Source organism: Myotis lucifugus, unplaced genomic scaffold (genome assembly GCF_000147115.1).
Source record: "Myotis lucifugus unplaced genomic scaffold, Myoluc2.0 scaffold_148, whole genome shotgun sequence".
NCBI lineage: Eukaryota > Metazoa > Chordata > Mammalia > Chiroptera > Vespertilionidae > Myotis > Myotis lucifugus.
The window spans coordinates 1,657,319-1,678,169 of NW_005871196.1; the positions used below are offsets into that span (position 1 = coordinate 1,657,319).

Consider the following 20,851-nt stretch of genomic DNA (forward strand, 5'->3'; position numbering starts at 1 on the left):
TATGGGGCTTGCTTTTTTTTTTTTTTTTTTTTCCCCAAACAGCAGTTTCCTCCATTTCCCTCTAATTTGAGTTCCAAAAGTACTCTCCACATCTAATTTCATGCCAATGTAGATTGTATTTGAGTTCAGTCTTGAATGAGGATCTTCATTAAATCACATTAATCTGAGGAATGGGGTTCTTTTTTCTCTTCTCTTTTTTTAGATGGATACCAATTCAAAAGACAGCGAGCCCTTTGAAACCAAGGAGCCTGCTGTTAATGCTGGTATGTAGTGATCCGTGGCCTCCTTGTGAAATTTAAGATTCAGGTATTTGCCTTGGTAATGATGCTTAATTAGCCCCCTCAACATCTTGTCTGTTTCAGAAAAGGCCTCTTTCCCTTTGGGAAATGGGAATCTTGTAACATCCCAGAAGCCTGCAGCTGAAGTGATTCCTAATCCTGGCACACCAGATAATTTCAAATCCCCTTTGGACTTCTCCACAGTAACTGTACAGCAATTGGGAATTACGCCTGAAAGCTTTGTAAAGAACTCTGCAGGTAAGAGTATTTCAGTGCTTTTAAAGTTTAAAACTAACTGCAGTATAACTCGATTTGTTCCCCTATCCTGTGTACCTTACTACTTTACGTATCTAAATTGATTGACTCTGAAAACTTGTTTGATCAGAGAGACTTCTGTGGACATGCACAGTTCATCCAGCATAGCAGGAGCCCAGGGTCTGGGCCACCCAGCATAATTATGTTCCTAAGTCAGAGTTGTCCTTCCTGTCCAAACTGGAAAAGATTGTGTGTGTAAATCACGTTTTGACCCAACACATGAGATAGAGTAGTGTGTATACTATAAATAGTAAGACATTTTATGGTCACATATGACAAAAATAAGAAATTTGAAGAGCAAAAATAAGAAAATATTACATTGAATGATTGGAGTTTGCTTCTTTCAAAATCACAAACAGACAGTTGGCTCAAACTAATCTTCAAGGAGTAGAAGGAAAATTCCACTGTGAAGTCTGACTTAGATGAAGGAGAAATATGGGAGAGGAATTAGATTTGAGAATAGCATTTAGAAATGGAAGGTAATGGGGGAGTTGAAAGTCAAAGGGCACTAGACTAATACCTGCTTGAGACAAGACTGAAGTGGCAAGCCATTCCATGCTTTCTTCTCAAGAACATCACTCTTAGACCTGTAAAAATCTACATTTATTTTCTGTGCTTATGCATATGGCCAGAATTCAAGGTAGTGTGCCAAAAGAAGATAGATAGCTAAGAGAAACACCTTACCTTGAAGATTTGAGAACAGGAAAGTGCATGTGCCTAGGTGGAGATAGTTCCTTTCAGTCCATGGGGATTAGACTGGCTAATTCAGAAAGAGAGTTTTGGTCCAAAGCAAGTCATTACTGTGTGCTAAAATATGAAACAAAAGTGAGAACTATTAATTATAAATATAGTCATACATTCGTTCCACACAACTCTGTGTGTGTGTGTGTGTGTGTGTGTGTGTGTATCCTATATAATAAAAAGGCTAATATGCAAATTGACTGAACGACAGAATGACCTGTTGCTATGATGCGTACTGACCACCAGGGGGCAGACGGTCGATGCAGCAGCTGCCCCCTGGTGTCAGTGCACTTCCACAGGGGAGCGCTGCTCAGCCACAAGCTGGCCGACGCTGGCAAGGGCAGTGGTGGTGGCGGGGGCTTCTACCACCTCTGCGGCATAGCTAAGGATGTCGACTGTGAGCGGCCTAAGCATTCAGTCGGACATCCCCCGAGGCTCCTGGGATTGTAAAGGGGTCCGGGGCCCAGGTTGGGTTGAGGGACCCCCCCCCCCCCCCCCCCCCCGCACGAATTCATGCACGGGTGGGGTCCCTTGGGGTAGCCTGTGGGGATTGGGCCAAAACGAGCAGTTCAACACCGCCTGCCGCTCCTGCCTGTGTAGCGGTCAAGCGGAAAGAAGTTAACTAGAAGAGGACGCTCTGCCGGGAGAAGGCGTGAGCCTGCACACAGGCCGCGTCAGAACAAAGTCTTGCACACGAGACTTATTGTTCCAAGGCAGAACTTTCCTTGACGTGATGAATAGTCCATGAGGGCATAGAAAGTTCTGGGGAGGGTGCACTGCTGCAGGTGGAAAGAGTCTTTGTATAACATAGGAAATTAATAGTGTAATGTATAACTTAGCTTTGATAATTTCATAAAGCATGTTTGTTAATCATTGTCACTCGTTGTACTCCATTGTTATTTGCTGTGCTCACCCCCAATAAAAGCCATAAGGGATCAGAGGATCTTGGCTGTTCGCCTGAGCGAGCGGTAGCCCTCTGCTTCTCCGTATCCTGTGGTCCGACTCATCTCTGCATCTCCGTTCACCAAGAACATCAATATGCCTGCTGCTCCCGCTCATCCTGGCCCCGCTGTGCCCAGTCAGTCCTGATTGGGAGAGACTTGTGGCACTGCAGCGGTGCTTGCCAGCCATGACCTCTGCGTCTGGCACCCATCCCAAGTGGGGGGTGGGGGGGTGGGGAGGTGGGACACCCTTGCCGGCCTGGAATCCGGATCCATCCCATTGACGTTCATACTGGTTGTCGGGAGCCACCAGGCGGCCGCTTTTATATCGTTTCTTCCTTGTGGAGCATCTAGGGAGGGGAAGTGGCCACAGTGCCCAAGGCCAACTTCCAGGAGGCCGATGGCACTGCTGGGTTCGTGCTGGCGCCGCAGGTCCGTCGGTGCCTGGCCCGTTCTCCGGAGATTGGACCTGCAGGACTACTGAGGGAGTGAGTGGCTGCTGTCTGGCTGGTGTGTTTGGTCAGCTGAGTGGCATTCTCGCTGTGGGAGCACACTGACCACCAGGTGGTCAATGCGCGTCATAGCGACTGGTCGACTGGTCGTTCAGTCACTTAGGCTGTTATATATATAGATATGTATACATAATTTTTCTTTTTTTAAATCGTCACCCGAGGATATTTTTACATTGGTTTTTAGAGAGAGAGTGGAAGTGAAGGGGAGAGACAGAGAGAAAAACATCTATGTGAGAGAGACACATGGATTGGTTGCTTTTCGCACATGTCCAGATATGGGGCCAGGGATCGAGCCTGCAACTGTGGTACGTGACTGGAATCCAATCTGGGACTCTTCAATCCATGGGCTGGCGCTCTATCCACTGAACCAAACTGACTAGGGATCCATCCAACTATATTTAATAAATACCTCTGTGTACCTGGCAGTGTTCCAGGAACATGGAATAAATCAGGGGTCCTCAAACTTTTTAAACAGGGCGCCAGTTCACTGTCTCTCAGACCGTTGGAGGGCCGGACTATAGTTTTAAAAAAAACTATGAACAAATTCCTATACACACTGCACATATCTTATTTTGAAGTAAAAAAACAAAACGGGAACAAATACAATATTTGTAGTTGCATGTGGCCCGCGGGCCGTAGTTTGAGGACCCCTGGAATAAATCAATGGACAAAGCTTTTTATCCAATTGATCATTTGTGAACAATTTTGCCTATACTCTATCTAGATTTCTGTACCACTTGTTTATCATGTTGTCTCTCAGACTGGTATATCACAGATCTTCAGGACTGAATACTGAGGATTGCCTTGTTTTGTTTCAATTTAAAAGAGTTTTCGTTGTAGGAAAGTCATCATCCTGCCTTAAAAAATCCAGACGACGTTCTACAGTTGGTGTTCGGGGCTCTCCTGAAACAAACAATCTGATTCGTTTCATTGCTCAGCAGCGGAATTTAAAGAATGCAGAGAAGTCTCCTTTGACACAGGATTTCCCTTTTCCGGTATGATTTTCTTTAATTTCTGTCATGAATTCTAGGGAGAATGTTTTGCTTTCGTAAAGTGTTTCTACCTTCCTGTTTTGGATCTGGAGAGATGATAATTCTCTGTCTTATTGGAAGTGTGCATTTAATGTAAATGATGTTGAGCATGTAAATAGGTTTACAGTTGTTCATGTGGAAAATAATACAGTAATATAAATAATAAAAGAATAAATTGTTTTGCAACTGTAAACTTACTTTTGCCAACCCCTATATTAAATGTTACAAGATTCTGGATAGAAACGGCTTTCTAGAGGAGTTTTCTTTTTTTCTTTTGCAAATTTTTTTCTAGTTAATATCTTTTTCTATAGTGAGTGTTTTCCAACCTTTTTCTTTAGATATCTTATCTCTTAACCTGTAACTTTTTTGTGACTACTATATTTTGGCATATAGGGCAAGAGTTTTTAGGACAAAATGTATTTGGGATAACCTGTGGAAGGGAGCAAATTATTTGCCTGCTGATGGGGAACTATTGAGATATTTTTCCAGGTTTTTAGTAGAATAACCAAAGTCAAATAGTACAAGTCTTGCTATGAATGACACAGTCCCCAGTTTATCCTTCTTAAAGGTCAATTGCTTTTGCCTCTTGTGCTATTGGCTTTCCTATTTTAAAATGTACTTACATTGCCCACTTCTTTATTTTTAGACAGTATGTGTGCATAGGCCATGTAGTGCAGTGCAGTAGTTCTCAAAGTTTATCTGCAGATCCCTGGGGATCCCGGAGTTCCCTTCAATATGTCAGAACTATTTTTTGTAAATGTCCTAAGATGCTATTTGCCTTTTTCACTGTGTTGATGTTTACAACCATGCTGCAAAAGCAGTGCCGAGTAAAACTGATGGCACCAAGTTGTCATTTTATTCATCACTGACAAGCATTCACAAGAAATAGTAATATGCCAGTTTCACTTAATATCCTGATGAAGCAATAAAAATTACACATTTTATTCATTCTCGGCCCTTGAATATTATGTGTGATGAAATGGGAAGCACGCATCAAGTACTTCCAAAGTACATACAGAAGTGTGGATGTTTTGAGGAAAATTAAGTTGATTATTTGAGCTCTGAGCTGGACTAAACACTTTTTTCATGGGACATAATTTTTACTTTAACGAATGACTGATAGACATCATGGTTAGTCAGACTTGGGGATGTGGCTGACATTTTCTCAAAAATGTATGTGCCATTTAAAGGAAAAACTGAGATACTTCTTACCAATGAAAAAATTTAAGTTTTCAAGAGAAAATTGGAATCTTGGAAAAAATTCACCACCATTAACTTGATAACTTCCCAGTAGTTAGAGTTTTCTGATAGATCAGTGGATTTATTGAGTGTGATGTTTTGATATTGCATAGTAAAATGTGTCAACATTGGAAATCTGCATAGATGAGTGAAGCCATATTTTCCAAATGACAGTGTATGCAAAATATACCCTCAAATTGCAAGATAGACCCATAGATTATTTTTTTAAAATTTTCATTTTTAGAAAGAGAGGAAGGGGGGAGACAGAGAGCGAGAGAGAAATGAAAATTTTGCTTTCTCACATCTAGCCATAGTTTTCCCAACACTCTCCCCTTTCCCATTTCTTCCAATACAGTCTATCAATTCTTTTCCTTTTTCCTAGTGCCCTCTGTCTTCTTCCTGTTGGCTTGGTTGTCACTAGCTTTGTTGAATAGCTGTTATTTTGTGACTTTTTTTCACCATCCGTGCTAATTCTCTTTTCCTCTCCAATTTGAATTCCCTATTTCCTTGATTGAATATCTTTCTCTTGTCTTGCTTTACTACCTTATTTTTCTGGAATTTCTGCACAGCTGACAAAGTTTATTCTACCAGTATATTGAGTTATAGGTTGTCTTAGTATAACAGAAATCTGGGTTGGACATATATTTTCCATCAATATTTTGAAGACATTGTTCCATTGTATTTTAGCTTACAGAACTAAAGTATCCTGTTCATTTATTCAATCAACACATTTTTATTTCCTATCCTTTAAATGGCCTGCTTTTTAAAAAATTTAAAAAATAGTTAAAATAAGTACTATATTTATTTCAGGTTTACAACCTAGTTAATCAATTTTTATTTACCTACTGATGTAATAGTCTGACACCATACAAAATTATTGTGTTATTATTGACTACTAGAGGCCCAGTGCATGAAATTCGTACACTGGTAGGGTCCCTAGCAGCTGCTGGCTGCCAGCCAGGGCCTCCCTCCCTTCCCCATGCCAGCCTGCCCCCTGGTCGAACTCCCGGACAAACTCCCAGTCGAGCGGACCATTCGCATACTATGCTTTTATTATATAGGATATCCCCTATTCTGTACATTAAATCTCTGTGACTTATAACTGGAAATTTGGAACTCTTAACTCTTCTTTACCTTTTTTGCTCATCCCCCAAACTCCTTCCCCTCTGGCAGCCATCAGTTTGATCTCTGTTTCCATGAGTCTGTTTTGTTTTGTTTTGTTTTGTTTTGTTCGTTTGCTTTGTTTTTTTAATTCTACATATAAGTGAAATCATATGGTATTTGTTCTTCTCCATCTTATTGCATAATACTCCCTAGGTCAGTGATGGCGAACCTTTTGAGCTCGGCGTGTCAGCATTTTGAAAAACCCTAACTTAACTCTGGTGCCCTGTCACATAGAAATTTTTTGATATTTGCAACCATAGTAAAACAAAGACTTATATTTTTGATATTTATTTTATATATTTAAATGCCATTTAACAAAGAAAAATCAACCAAAAAAATAAGTTTGTGTGTCATAGATTCGCCATCACTGCCCTAGGTCCATCCATGTTGTCCCAAATGGCAAGGTTTCATTCTTATGGCTGAGTAACATTCCACTGTGTGTGTGTGTGTGTGTGTGTGTGTGTGTGTGAGAGTGTGTAGGCTGTTTCCATATTCGGCTATTTATCCTATATAATAAAAGCCTAATATGCAAATCAATCAAATGTTAGAATGACCGGTCAGTAGGGGGCGGCAGCGCCAGGTCAGCCAAGGCAGGTGCCAGAGGGCAGAGGGAGGTGGTGGCAGTGACCAAGCCTCTAGTTGAATTTAATAAAAGAGAAACATGCAAATTGACCATACCTCCACTATACCCACCAGCCAATCAGGAGCGAATATGCAAATAAACCCAGCTAAGATGGTGGCAGCCACAGAGCTGGAGCCAGCAGGAGGCTTGGGTTGCCCCTGGCAATGGAGGAAGCCAAGCTTCCCGCCTGCCCTACCGGCCCTGAGCTCCGCTCAAGGCTACAAAGTTCCAATTATATGAGATAAATAAATCCTAGATACCTGCTTCCAACCACCATGGCCTCCGCTCAAGGAGGGGCTGCTTCCAGCCCGACCAAGGCTACAAAGTTTCAATTATAGAAGATAAATAAATCCCAAATACTTGCTTCCAGCCCGTGGCCGTGGCCAGCCTGCAAACAGACATCATCCCCTCACCCGGGCTGGCCAGGCACCCCAGCAGGGACCTCCACCCTGAAGGGGGTGTGGCCAGCCAGAAAACAGCCATCAGCCCCTCACCCAGGCTGGCGGGGCACCCCAGTGGGGACCCCCAGCCTGAAGGGGCTGTGGCCAGCCTGCAAACCGCCATCATCCCCTCACCCAGGCTGGCCAGGCACTCCAGCGGGACCTCCACCCTGATCCGGGACACCCTTCAGGGCAAACCAGCTGGCCCCCACCCATGCACCAGGCCTCTATCCTATATAATAAAAGGGTATATAATATGCAAATTGACCCTAACAGAAGAACGACTGGGAATGACTGGTCACTATGATACATACCACCAGGGGGCAGATGCTCAATGCAGGAGCTGCCCCTGGTGGTCATTGTGCTCCCACAGGGGCAGCTCTGCTCAGCCACAAGCCAGGCTGGTGGCTGCCAGTACAGCGGTGGTGGCGAGAACCTCCCGCCTCCTCAGCAGCGCTAAGGATGTTCGACTGTAGCCTAGGCCTGCTCCCCGCTGGCAAGTGGGCATCCCCCGAGGGCTCCTGGGCTGCCAGAGGGATGTCTGACTGCCAGCCTAGGCCTGTTCCCCCAGGGAGCGGGCCTAAGCCAGCAGGTGGTCATCCCCCGAGGGGTCCCAGATTGCAAGAGGGCACAGGCTGGGCTGAGGGACTCCCCCGAGTGCACAGATTTTTGTGCACCGGGCCTCTAGTCTATATATTAAAGCCTAAGTGATCGGCCAACCGTCCAACGTGCTGGTAGCTATGATGTGCAGTGACCACCAGGGGGTAAACGCTCAATGCAGGAGCTGCCGAGATGCGGTGTCTTGGCAGCTGCGGTTCTTGGGTGATGCACCCGGAACCAGAGAGGAGGGAGCCCGATTCTGGGGTGCGTCACCCGAGAACTGCCCTCTTGCAATCCGGGACCTCTCGGAGGATGTCAGAGAGCCAGTTTTGGCCCGATCCCTGCAAGCCAGGCCAAGGCACCCCACCGGTGCACAAATCCGTGCACCTGGCCTCTAGTTGTAAATAATGCTGCAGTGAACATGGGGTATATATATCTTTTTGAGTAAGTGTTTTTGTTTTCTTTGGTTAAACCCAGATGTGACTTGCTGGGTCATATGATAGCTCTGTTTTTAATTTTTTGAGGAAACTCCATAGTTTTTCCATAATGGCTGTACCAATTTACCTTTTCACCAACAGTACATGATGATTATTCCCTTTTCTCTACATCCTTGCCAACACTTATTGTCTTTGATGATAGACTGATAGGTGTGAGATGATATCTCATTGTGTTTTTGATTGGCATTTCCCTGATGATGAGTAATGTTGAGCACCGTTTTGTGTATCTGTTTATTTGGAAAAACATGTATTGAGATCTTCTGCCTATTTTTTAATTGTATTGTTTGTTCTTTTCCAATTGAGTTGTATGAATTCTTTATATATTTTGGATATTACCTCCTTATCACATATAGAATTTGCAAATATTTCCTCCTATTTGGTAGGTTGCCTTTTCATTTCATTCTTTTGAGATTTTTTTTTTTTTTTTGCTATGTGAATCCTTTTTAGTTTGATGTAGTCCCACCTGTTTACTTTTTATGTTGTTGCCAAATCAGAAAGTCTGCCAAGACTAATGTCAAGGAGCTCATTGTCTACATTTTCTTCTAGGAGTTTAATGGTTTCAGATTTTACTTTCAAGTCTTTAATCCATTTTGAGTTAATTTTTGTGTATGGTGGAAATTAGTGGTCCATTTTCATTCTTTTGTATGTGGCTGTTCATTTTTCCCAGCATCATTTATTGAAGAGACCCTTTGTTCTTTGTATATTCTTTGCTTCATTGTCATAAATAGACCATCGATAGGTAGGTTTGGTTCTGGGCTCTCTATTCTTGTTTTATTGATTTTGTGTCTTTTTATGCCAATATCATACTGCTTAATTACTATAGCTTTGTAATGTAGTTTGAAGTCAGAGAGTATGATGCCTCCAGCTTTGTTCTCTCTCAAGATTACTTTGACTATTTGGGGTCTTTTGTAGTTTCATACAAATTTTATGATTGCTCTATTGCTGTAGTGAATGTAATTGGAATATTTATGGGGATTATATTGAATCTATAGATTGCTTTGGATACTATGGACATTTTAGTAGTACTAATTCTTTCAATCCATGGGCACAAAATATCTTTCCACTTATTTGTGTTTTCATTAATATCTTAAAATTTTCAGTATACAGATCTTTCACGTCCTTGGTTAAATTTGTTCCTAGGTATTTTGTTTAATGCAAATGCAATTGTTAATTTCTCTTTCAGATTGTTATATAGAAGTCCAACAGATTTTTGTATGTTGATTTTGTATTCTGCAGATTTACTGAATTCTGTTAATTCCAACAGTTTTTTGGTGTGGAGTCTTTGGTTTATATATATATATATATATATATATATATATATATATATATATATATATATATATATATTTATACAAATAGTGACAGTTTTATTTCTTCCTTTCCAATTGGGATGCCTTTTATTTCTCTTTCTTGCTTAATTGCTACTTATTAATCTTTCAGTGTTGAGGTTTTAGCTATTGATCCTTCCCACTACCGATGATGGAAATCTAGCCCTCTTTCTTCCTCATACCTATTATCATACATACTAGAGGCCCAGTGCACAAAACCGTGCGTGGGTATGGTCCCTAGGCCTAGACTGTGATCAGGGCCATTTTCCCCAGCAGCCTGCCCTGACCCTTGCCTCCACCCACCCGGGTTCCCTGTTCGCCATCCAGCGATGGGGGCCTGAAGACTGGGGGAGGGACCAAGAGTTCGGACGTTCCCACCCACTTGCCAGCCCCACCCCTGCTGCAGGTCGCCCTCTGTGTGTGGGGCGACCGATTGGCAGGGCGGGGGCCTTGGCCTGGCGCCACCTGCATCCCCTGCCACCCAACCCGGGTCCCTGTTCGCCATCGGTGGCAATTGGAACCTGCGGGCCAGGGGTAGGGACCAAGAGATCGGCCCATTCCGCCCGCTCACCAGTCCCGCCCCCCGCTGCCACCCTCCTGGGTTCCCGTTCCCCATCAGGCGATGGGAGCCTGATGGCAGGGGGAGGGATCGAGAGGTCAGCTGTTAACGCCTGCTCGCCGCCCCACCCCTGCCGCAGGTCACCCTCTGGGTGTGGGACGACCAAGCAGGACAGGGGCCTTGGTCTGGCGATGCCCGCATCCCCCGCCACCCACCCCAGATCCCCGTTTGCCATCGACGATCGATCGGAGCCTGCCGGCCGGGGCAAGAGACCAAAAGGCGGTCACTGCACCTCATAGTGACTGGTCAAGCAGTCGTTCTGTTTGTTCTGCTGTTATGGTCACTGGGTTTTTATTATATAGGGTATTCCTATCCTCTACAACTTCCCAATAGATTGGTTACATCAGTATTCAAATGTTTACTTTCTTCTTTCCTATCCTCTCCACTACTTCTAGCTACTCCAATTAGACCACTCCATTGAGAATACTCTCGTCATCATTCATCCCAAATGACCAAGACAAAGATAAAATCTAAATTTGCATCTTACTCAACCTTCCTTTTTTTTTCTTTCCTCAGTTTTTGATATGTTCGACCACTCCCTCTTTGAAAAGCTTTCTTCACTTGGTTTCTGGACTGCCACCTGGTTTTCTTCCTGTGTCACTGTCGTTCTTTCTGTGCTTAATTTGCTGATTCCACTCTTTTATTTTTCCCCTGTAAAAATATTAATTGTCCCAGGGTTTTCCTCTGCCCCCTTTTCTTTGCTTTCCTTATGCAGTCTAATTTTTTTTTCCATGAGCAACTGGATATCCAGTTGCTATTCAACATTTCTATTTGGGTTTTATAAATAAGCATTTCAAGCATTGTATGGTCCCAACCAAATTATAGATTTCTTTTATCAGATCCTCTAATCACATCCCCATGTCACTACATCCATCATTATCCAGTTGCTCAGTCCAATTATCTATCAGTATTTCTTTCTTCCTCATCTTTCACATCCAACCCATCATTACATATCAAAACCTATTTAGTTCCTCATGTCCCCACAGTTCACTTGCTAATGTGATTCCTGCCTAGATCTCCAACTACTTGCCTAATTGCTAATTTCACTCTAACTGATCTTTCTACTTCCCTCTTTCCTTAATTCATTCACCATTTCACAGACTAATCAAAGAGATACATTTAAAGTATAAATCAAATCATTCCCTCTGCTACTTTAAAACCTTCCCATGGCTTTCTGTTATGACTTGACTTAAAAACCAAACACCTCCCGAAGCTTTCATCACATCACACCTCCCTCATCTGAGCCTTGTCTACCACAAGCCTCATCTCCCCATCTCCTTTCATCCCTGGGCACTCTTGGCCTTCTTTCTGCTACATCTTATTTCCATCAGGGCCTCTGCTTTTGTTCTACCTTGTTCTTGTAGAATGTCTCCCCCAATATCTTCCCTTAACTACCCCTTTCTCATTGTTTTGGTTTCAACTCAAATATTTTTAGATCGAATATTGTTTGATACAAGCTAGGAAGCCCTTTTCGTTACTGAATCACCATTCCTTTTTCATCTTCCCAATAGCACCTCTTGTACCTAAAACTGTATAAATGTGTTTTCAGAATTTCACTCTAGAACATAATTTCCTCCCTTCATTCTAAGTCCGTGGAACAGTTTCTGGCACATGGAAGAATGTTGTTGACTGACACAATTCATAAGACAAAAGCATCAAAAAAAGCAGTACATTTTAAATGTTTCATTTACTTTGTATATTGTTATTCCCCATCAGAAATAAACAGTTTTGACTCAGAGAACCTAAAATTTGTTTTAAGCAGCATTTCAAAGTGCTCAAATTCCTAGGATACTGAACTTACCTCTGCCATGCTCAAATATGAGTACCAAAAAAGAATATTCGAGGTAAATTTGGGATAACCCCTTTCTTTCGCTATATCTCATATACGTTAGAGTTGATCACCAGCTTTTAATGAATGTTATATGCTGTTTATGTCATAAAGGTTTACATCATCAATCATATTGGAATTTTTAAATGTTCTGTTATTATGCAACAGTTTGCTTTCTGAATGTATTTAACTGGGAATAGAATCAAGTGCATGAGCAGATTCACCATCAAACATGGCTTCAAGATTTTAACTGATTTTCCTCCATACAATATCTTAAAGGGAGGTATTTTTTTACTTTAACTTTTGCCTCTTTGTGTAATTTTGTTAATTGCCACAAACTCCAAAGCAATGGAAATATGTTGGTAGTCTAAATAATAAAGGGGTAGGGGAGGAGATCCTGGATAGAGAATGTAGTGAGTAGTTTGTTTTATGGGTAAACAGAACTCAAACTGTGCATTGCTTGCATTTATCTGGCATTTCTATCCCTGCTTGTATCAGTTCCATTTTGTGCATCTTTGGCTGAAACCCTGTTAGAGTTTGCAGAGAGCTCCTGTGCTTACACCATCTTACTACTTGGTTCCGTATTTTAAGTGAATGGCTGGCTTTCAGCTCTAAGGAGGTAGGGTCCCATGAAATGAAGAAAAGTTAGCTGGAGAAGCCAAAGAAGAGGGTAAATGTGAGAGTGGGTATCTGAGCTACTAGGGAACATCTATGTGTTCTGGCCTCTTAGGGAGAGGGTGTGTATGAAGGAACATGAGTAATGAGACTAGCTTGGTTTGAACCAGGTACCCTGAGACTTGCATGAAGCAAAGGCATCATGCAGGTGATTTTCTATGGATATTTTAAAGAGTTATTTAGCCCTCAAATAATTGGGGATATGTTTTGTCTGGGTGCCTCTTTAAAGTGTTTTCCACCTACTCCAGACTTTTCTTGTCTAGTCTATAGACTTACTAATGTCATTATTGACCAGCCCATAGCTACACATGTATATTACATATCACACAGCTAAACACTGGAGGAGGAGCAGAGGGAGAAACTAAGATGTTGGCAGCACACTGAATATTCAAACTGAAAATGTGTGATTTAAGGGAGAAGAGGCTTTGCTACACTAATTTATTATCTCTGGTCTTCCAAAAACCTTTGTATTTAGTTTTAGATTCAATAGTTTTAGGCCAAGAATATAGAAACTATGTTTGACTTGATTTATAATACCCTTTATGTCTCTGTATTTTAACAGGGCAGCCCTGTATTATATCGAAATGTTACTTCTTTAAAAGAGCGCATATCTGCCTTCCAGTCGGCTTTTCACTCCGTACAGGAAAAGGAAAAAATTACTGACTGTCCTGAGTTCTCAGAGGCAGAGGGGTTCCAGACAACAGGCTTGAGTGAGTAGAAAATATTTCAGTCAGTTTGGACTTCTGTGGAATTCAGACAAGCCTCTGAGATATAAAAAAGATTTAGTTCACAGTGCAAAAGCAGTCTTTCTGAACAGAGTTGTGTTTTTAAATGGAGTCTAACATTCAAGATTTGGGACATTTCATGTAAAAACCTTGATTTCTGGTTCTCTTGAAAAAAACCTGAATGTCAAGCATTTCTGAGCCTCCACGTCCACATGGTCACAGTTAAGTTTTAGATGTAAAACTGTCAGAGCTGATTAGCTCATTTCATCTTTATAATAGCCCATGTGACAAATTTGAGTGTGCAAACTTGATTTTTAGAGGATTATTAAGTTTGGCAAGCATTTACATGAATACCAAACACCCATCCCCGATATTATAAACTGATCTATCCAATCTGACATCTTTATAGCCTGCCATATTCTTTATAATAACTTTTAGATTATAATTCATTTGGTTATTTTTTTTGTCACCTTTGATTTTCCAATCACAAAACATTTCAAATACTAGAATTAGATGAATCTTGGCCTTATCCATAATCATCAAAATCATACCTCTACTGCTCTGCACCCTAAGTAAGGTTCCACATGATTTTGTTTTGGTGTCTTGAACCATCTTCAAGTAATTTCAACACCTCCTTGTGTGCAGTGCACTTCAACTCAAGACAAGTTTAATTCATCTACCTGTTAGTGCGTGACCACTCTCATGTACTCATTTTTATTTGTAGTTTGTAACTTACGTATTTTTCTTTTACCTGGGTTTTAAAATATGTTATTAACATGATTATTATAATTCTGCAAAGAATAACATTCTTTTTTGTAGCTAAGAACTGGGGCACATTGTGGCTGTATTTTCATAAACTCATACACAAAGCAGAACCAATATTAGAACATAACCACATCCTTTGAAATGTTCAAAAAAATAAGTTTTAATATAAATTTAAAAACAGAATGAGATACTGTATCACCAATGCCAATGTATTTTAGCATATCTTTCTGTATTTTATAGTCTGAAAAAACTTAATTATAATTCAATATGTTTTTCTAAGTAAATTTGTGTTAATCTTTTTAGTAGTCCTGTTCACTTGTCTTTCCATTATATTTTCTTTTTTGAATTAAAAATTTTACTAGATTTTCCTATTCATTTCTAAAGTCTTTAGAATCAAGCATTAAATCATACTAAAATTATGATGTACAAAATTGTAAAAGAAAATACTCATGCCTATTTTGTTTTTGTTTTGTTTTGTGTTTACAGCCAAAAGGGAAAGTCTTGGTGAATGTCAGCAGTTTGCGTTCCTTGCACGGTTATCCAAACGTCGGAGAATATCTTCTCAGAGCAATTCTGATGAAAATCTAACTAATGCAGTTGGTCCCCAGATGTTTGTTGTTGCTACTCCTTCCAGTACAGACAGAACATGCGCTTTTCAAACTTCTCTTGTAGATCTTTCTGAGGTAACTCCCTTATTGGAAACATAGGAAAATAAAGCTTTGCTTTCCTGGCGAGGTAGTTTTTTTTTGTTGTTTTTTAAAAATATATTTTATTGATTTTTTACAGAGAGGAAGGGAGAAGAATAGAGAGTTAGAAACATTGATGAGAGAGAAACATCAATCAGCTGCCTCCTGCACACCCCCTACTGGGGATGTGCCCTCAACTAAGGTACATGCCCTTGACCGGAATCAAACCTGGGACCCTTCAGTCCGCAGGCCGACGCTCTATCCACTGAGCCAAACCGGTTAGGGCCTGGCGAGGTAGTTTTAAAGATCCTTTTTTTAGTTAGAGTTCCTTGTACTGCTATATTATAGCTGGGTTTCAGATTACATGAGTGTGTGTATTTCCTACTTATTAATTTTTATTGTTAGTTGGCTTATTGGTTTTTAGAGACAGTTTTGATTAAACACCTTCTGAAAAAGTTTTTATAAAAAGATTAAGCAGTTTGAGGTATTGTTGCAATAGGTGCTGATGGTACAACAGAAAGTTACAGTCCTGTCCTTGGAGTAGCTTTTTGTCTGACAAAGGAGGCTGACATGAGTATTTTGTTTACACATTACTGGTAAATTAGAAAATTATACTGTACTCCTCAGGCCTGTGGGTCTTGGCACTTCTGCCTTGGTACCTCTATGTTTGTTTTGCAAGGATTGATTTTATTTATTTTTAAATTGAATTTATTGGGGTGATATTGGTGTTACCAGAAATGGGACCTGACCCTGAGCGGGTCTGCCTAGGACCTGTGGGTAGTATGTGGGTTCTTGACCTCGTGCAGGGAAGATTTCACAGTACCAGTCCAGGGGATTTTGAGAGGACGTTTATTAAAGCTGGGTTCAGAGAAACAAGGAAGGGCCTAGAACAGAAGCAGCAACAGGTGAGGGACTAGGTGGGGAAATGAGCCCAGACTGGGCTGCTTTGGCTCACTAAGGCGTCAGAGAAAAGGGGGCCTTGGTCACAGGGTCAGGGGGTTAGTCCTGGACGCTGCCCATTGCTCCCCAGTTGCAAGTTGCTTGGAGTCCCTTAGAGTTTAGGAATGAGTGCTTGTGGGGGAAGAAGAGGCTGAATGGAAAGGCGCAGGGCGTGCTCCTGGCAGGGAGAGCACACGCTCTGACTGGTTTAATAATTGCTATTTAGCAATTGCTCCTTTGCTCTGCTCACTTGCCTCAAGGAACTAAGGACTTTTGTTGCTGATAACTTAAGCCTGTCAAGATTATCTGAAGACCAACCTGAATGAAATAATATTATTGATCTTCACTCAAATGTAAACAGGGAGCTAGTTCTCTCATGACTTCCTGTTTCAAACTGTTACTTTTGGTTTGAACAGCAGGTTCCCATTTCTTCAGTGAGAAGAGACACCTAACCATTAGAATTGAAACCTTTTTTCTGTACCTTCTCTGTCACATTGATACAGTACATGTCCAAATGATTTTGTTTAGACTGGTCTAAGTGTTTGATAGTCAGTTAAAGATTCTTCAGGGTCCAATAGGTTTCGTTCAGAGTTGCTTAGAATCTCTACTCCCTCTACCTTATTCTAGCTAATATGAAATCATCATCTGACAGAATGGATAATAATTGTTTCTTATCAAAACTTTGATTGTTTGGACATATACCATGATTAAGAAATGGTTTCCACATTAATATGAGTGTTTTCTATCCTAGCCATTAATGCTTTTCCTATCATAGCTATTGATACTTTTGTTGTTTGATTAGTAATTATATAACATTTTCTGTTATTTAGAGAATTTCTTCTTTAATGAATGTAGTTAGCATAATTTCTAGACTTCAAATAAGGTAACAAAAATGCCTAGGGAATACAATTAGAATGAATATTCTGTTTTTAGTTAGATTCTCCTTCCTATACTTTTGAGATCAGATAATGAAGGTGATAAAATTGCCTCATTGATTGGTTTGACATTATATTTCTAGGTTATCTGCATTGCTTACTCAAACCTTTAAAAAGATATCAGTAATTCTGTAATTAATAAGATTTGGTACTTTTTTTGTGTGCACTTTTTTCCCCCCCAAGAAACTTTCTGAACCTGGTTTAACACAGTCTGGATGTTTAGTTGAAGAATCTGTTTCACTTCCTGAGCTCACAGAGGCTTCAGCTGGTAAGTACTTAATTTTTCCTTAGTATGCGTGCCAGTTCACCTATTGAAATATCTGTTCAATAGACATCTATACTTGGTGTACCTACATGCTGAAATTTGGGAAAACTAAAACACTTCCCTACATTTTAAGAGCTCTTGGTCTATTAGAAATGTTTCAGAATTCTTTTTACTTGAGAGAGGGCATTGTTTTCTTTGAAAAAGAATTAAGTGAAATATTTCCAACCTAATAAAATGTATTGTAAAGACTAGGATCTCTGAACATATTAACAGGTACATTTTGTTAGAAAAAACACTACACATGATTTTGTTTTGTTTTGTTTTGTTTTGTTTAAGGTTGTGGGAAAAGGGACCAGGATTCAAATTTTAGTCTTTTCCAAAATCAGTGTACTTATATTGAAGTATTAGGTTTATTTTCAACGTACCTGTGTCTCTCTTTAAAGTAAAACTCTTGTATTGTGTTTTTTTTTAATCCATCTGAGATTCTCTTCTTTTAATTGGAATGTTTCGCTCATTAACCTTTCAAGTCAGTAGTGATATGGTTTGATTTAAATCTACCATTTTAGCATACATTTTCTGTTTATTCTCTTAATCTTTTTTTCTTTGTTTCCCTCTTTGTGTCTTTTTTATGTTTACTTGAAAAAAAATTTTTAAGTAAATTATTGTTACCTTTTATTTATTTTTTATTATTATTTTTAAAAATATATATTTTATTGATTTTTACAGAGAAGAAGGGAGAGGGATAGAGAGTTAGAAACATCAATGAGAGAGAAACATCGTTCAGCTGCCTCCTGCACACTCCCTACTGGGTATGTGCCCGCAACCAAGGTACATGCCCTTGACCAGAATCGAACCTGGGACCCTTGAGTCTGCAGGCCGACGCTCTATCCACTGAGCCAAACTGGTTAGGGCTATTTTTTATTTTTTTGAATGTAAATTTTTTTATTGTTGATAGTATTACAGATCTCTCCCATTCCTCCCCTTTACTCCTCCCCTCCCAGCCCCTACCTCTCTCCCCCCACCCCCACCCCGGGGTCTTCACTATCCTATTGCCCTGTCCATGGGCTATGCATATCCTATATAATAAAGAGCTAATATGCCAGTTAGACCGGATGGCGGAATGACCTTCTGGAAGGACCAGTGGGTGTTGGGGTCAGCGAGCCTGCGCCACCAGGCTTCTGGTTGAGCGGTGCTCCCCACCTTCGCTCAGCCAGAAGCCGGGCTCGTGGCAGCGCTAAGAATGTCCGAATGCCGGCTTAGGCCGCCCCAGCCTAAGCTAGCAGTTGGACATCCCCTGAGGGCTCCCGGACTGCGAGAGGGGTGCAGGCCGGGCTGAGGGACCCCCCTCCCCCGAGTGTATGAATTTCGTGCACCGGGCCTCTAGTAAGTATATAAGTTCTTTGGTTTATCCCTTCTTCATCCCCCCCCCCGCATCGAGGTATGTCAGTTTGTTCCATGTCTCCAGCTTCAAGTCTTATTTTGTTGGTCAGTTCATTAGATTCCACAAATAAGTGAGATCATGTGATATTTGTTTCTCAGATGAACTTATTTCACTTACATAATAGTCTCCATGTCCATCCATGCTGTCCCAAAGGGTAAGAGATCCTTCTTTTTTACAGCTGCATTGTTTTCCATTGTGTAAATGTCCACAGCTAGTTTATTCATTCATCTGTTGATGGGCACTTGGGCTGTTTCTAAATCTTAGCTATTATAAACAATGCTGCTATGAACATAGGGGTGCATATATTCTTTCTGATTGGTGTTTTGGGGTTTTTAGGTTATATTCCAAGAAGTGCAATCTCTGGGTCAAACAGAAGTTCCATTTTTAAGTTTTTGAGGAAATTCCCTACTATTTTTCATAGTGGCTGCACCATCTGCATTCCCACCAGCAGTGAACTAGTGTTCTTTTCTCCATGTCCTCACAAGCATTTGTTGTTACTGATTTTTTTATTATAGCCATTTTGACCAGGTGTGAGGTGATATATCTCATTGTGGTTTTAATTTGCATGTCTCTGTTAATTAGTGACTTTGAGCATTTTTTCATATGTTGCTTGGCCATTTGTATGTCTTTGGAGAAATGTCTCTTCAGGTCCTCTGCCCGTTTTTTTTTTTTAATATATTTTATTGATTTTTTACAGAGAGGAATGGAGAGAGATAGAGAGCTAGAAACATCGATGAGAGAGAAACATCGATCAGCTGCCTCCTGCACGCCCCCCACCGGGAATGTGCCCGCAACCAAGGTACATGCCCTTGACCGGAATCGAACCCAGGACCCTTGAGTCCGCAGGCCGACGCTCTATCCACTGAGCCAAACCGGTTCTGGCATCTCTGCCCGTTTTTTAATGGGATTGTTTGTCTTCTTTTTTTTTGGGGGGGGGGAGGTTGTATGAGTACTTCATGTGTTTAGGATATTAACCCCTTATTAGATGTATCTTTGGCAAATACGTTCTCCCATACGATGGGTTCCCTTTTCATTTTTATTTTCTTTTGCTGTGCAGAAGCTTTTTATTTTGGTGTAGTCCCATTTGTTTATTTTTTCCTTTGTTTCTCTTGCCCTAGGAGATGTATTGGCAAAAATTCTGTTATGTGAGATGTCTGAGATTTTACTGCCTGTTTTTTTTTCTAATATTTTTATGGTTTCATGCCTTACATTTAAGTCTTTTACCCATTTTGTGTTTATTCTTGTATATGGTGTAAGGTGATGGTCTATTTTTATTTTTTTTACATTTCCAGTTTTCTCAACACCATTTTTTGAAAAGACTGTCTTTACTCCACTGTGTATTCTTGCCTCCTTTGTCAGATATTAATTGACCGTAATGGTGTGGGTCAATTTCTGGGGTTTCTGTTCTGAACCATTTGTCTATATGCTTCTTTTTGTCCCAGTACCAGGCTGTTTTGGTTATAATGGCTTTGTAGTATAGTTTCATATCTGGTATTGTAATCCCTCCAACTTTGTTCTTCTTTCCCAAGATTGCTATGGCCATTCGGGGTCTTTTATGGTTCTCTATAAATTTTTGGAGTATTTGTTCTAGTTATGTGAAGTGTGCCATTGGTATTTTAATAGGGATTGTGTTGAATCTGTAGATTGCGTTGGTTAGTATAGACATTTTAGTGATGTTAATTCTTCCAACCTATGAACATGGTATATGTTTCAATTTGTTTGTATCTTCCTCTATTTCTTTTTTCAATGTCCTATAGTTTTCCAAATACAGGTCTTTTACCTCTTTGGTTAAGTTCATTTCTAGGTATCTTATCTTTTTGTTGTAATGGTAAATGGGATTGTTTTTTTAGTTTCTCTTTCTGAGAATTCATTACTGCTGTATAAAAATGCCATCAATTTCTGGATGTTGATTTTGTATCTTTCTACCTTGCCGAATTCATTTATTAAGCCTAGTGGTTTCCTGATGGAGTCTTTAGGATTTTCTATGTACAATATCATGTCATCTATGAATAATGACAGTTTTATGCCCTCCTTTCCAATTTGGATGCCTTTTATCTCTTCTTGTCTGATTGCTGTGGCTAGGACTTCTAGTATTAAGTTGAATAAGAGTGGGGAAAGTGGACATCCTTGTCTTGTTCTTGTTTTAAGGGAAACTCTTTTAGTTTTTGCCCATTGAGTAATATGTTGGCTGTAGGTTTGTCATACATGGCATTTATTATGTTGAGGTATGATCCCTCTAGTCCCACTTTACTAAGAGAATTTTTA

The 20,851-nt window shown here is 40.5% G+C and overlaps 1 protein-coding gene across 1 annotated transcript in view; it reads left to right on the forward strand.

Annotated features, from left to right (window-relative positions):
- The window catches only part of CDCA2 (cell division cycle associated 2), a 65,261-nt gene that overhangs the window by 1,172 nt on the left and 43,238 nt on the right, over nucleotides 1-20,851 (forward strand). The window contains 6 exon segments of the mRNA XM_023759103.1: nucleotides 203-263; nucleotides 363-536; nucleotides 3,628-3,782; nucleotides 13,393-13,540; nucleotides 14,807-15,003; nucleotides 17,064-17,148. Of these exon segments, the coding sequence (XP_023614871.1) occupies nucleotides 203-263; nucleotides 363-536; nucleotides 3,628-3,782; nucleotides 13,393-13,540; nucleotides 14,807-15,003; nucleotides 17,064-17,148 (820 nt within the window).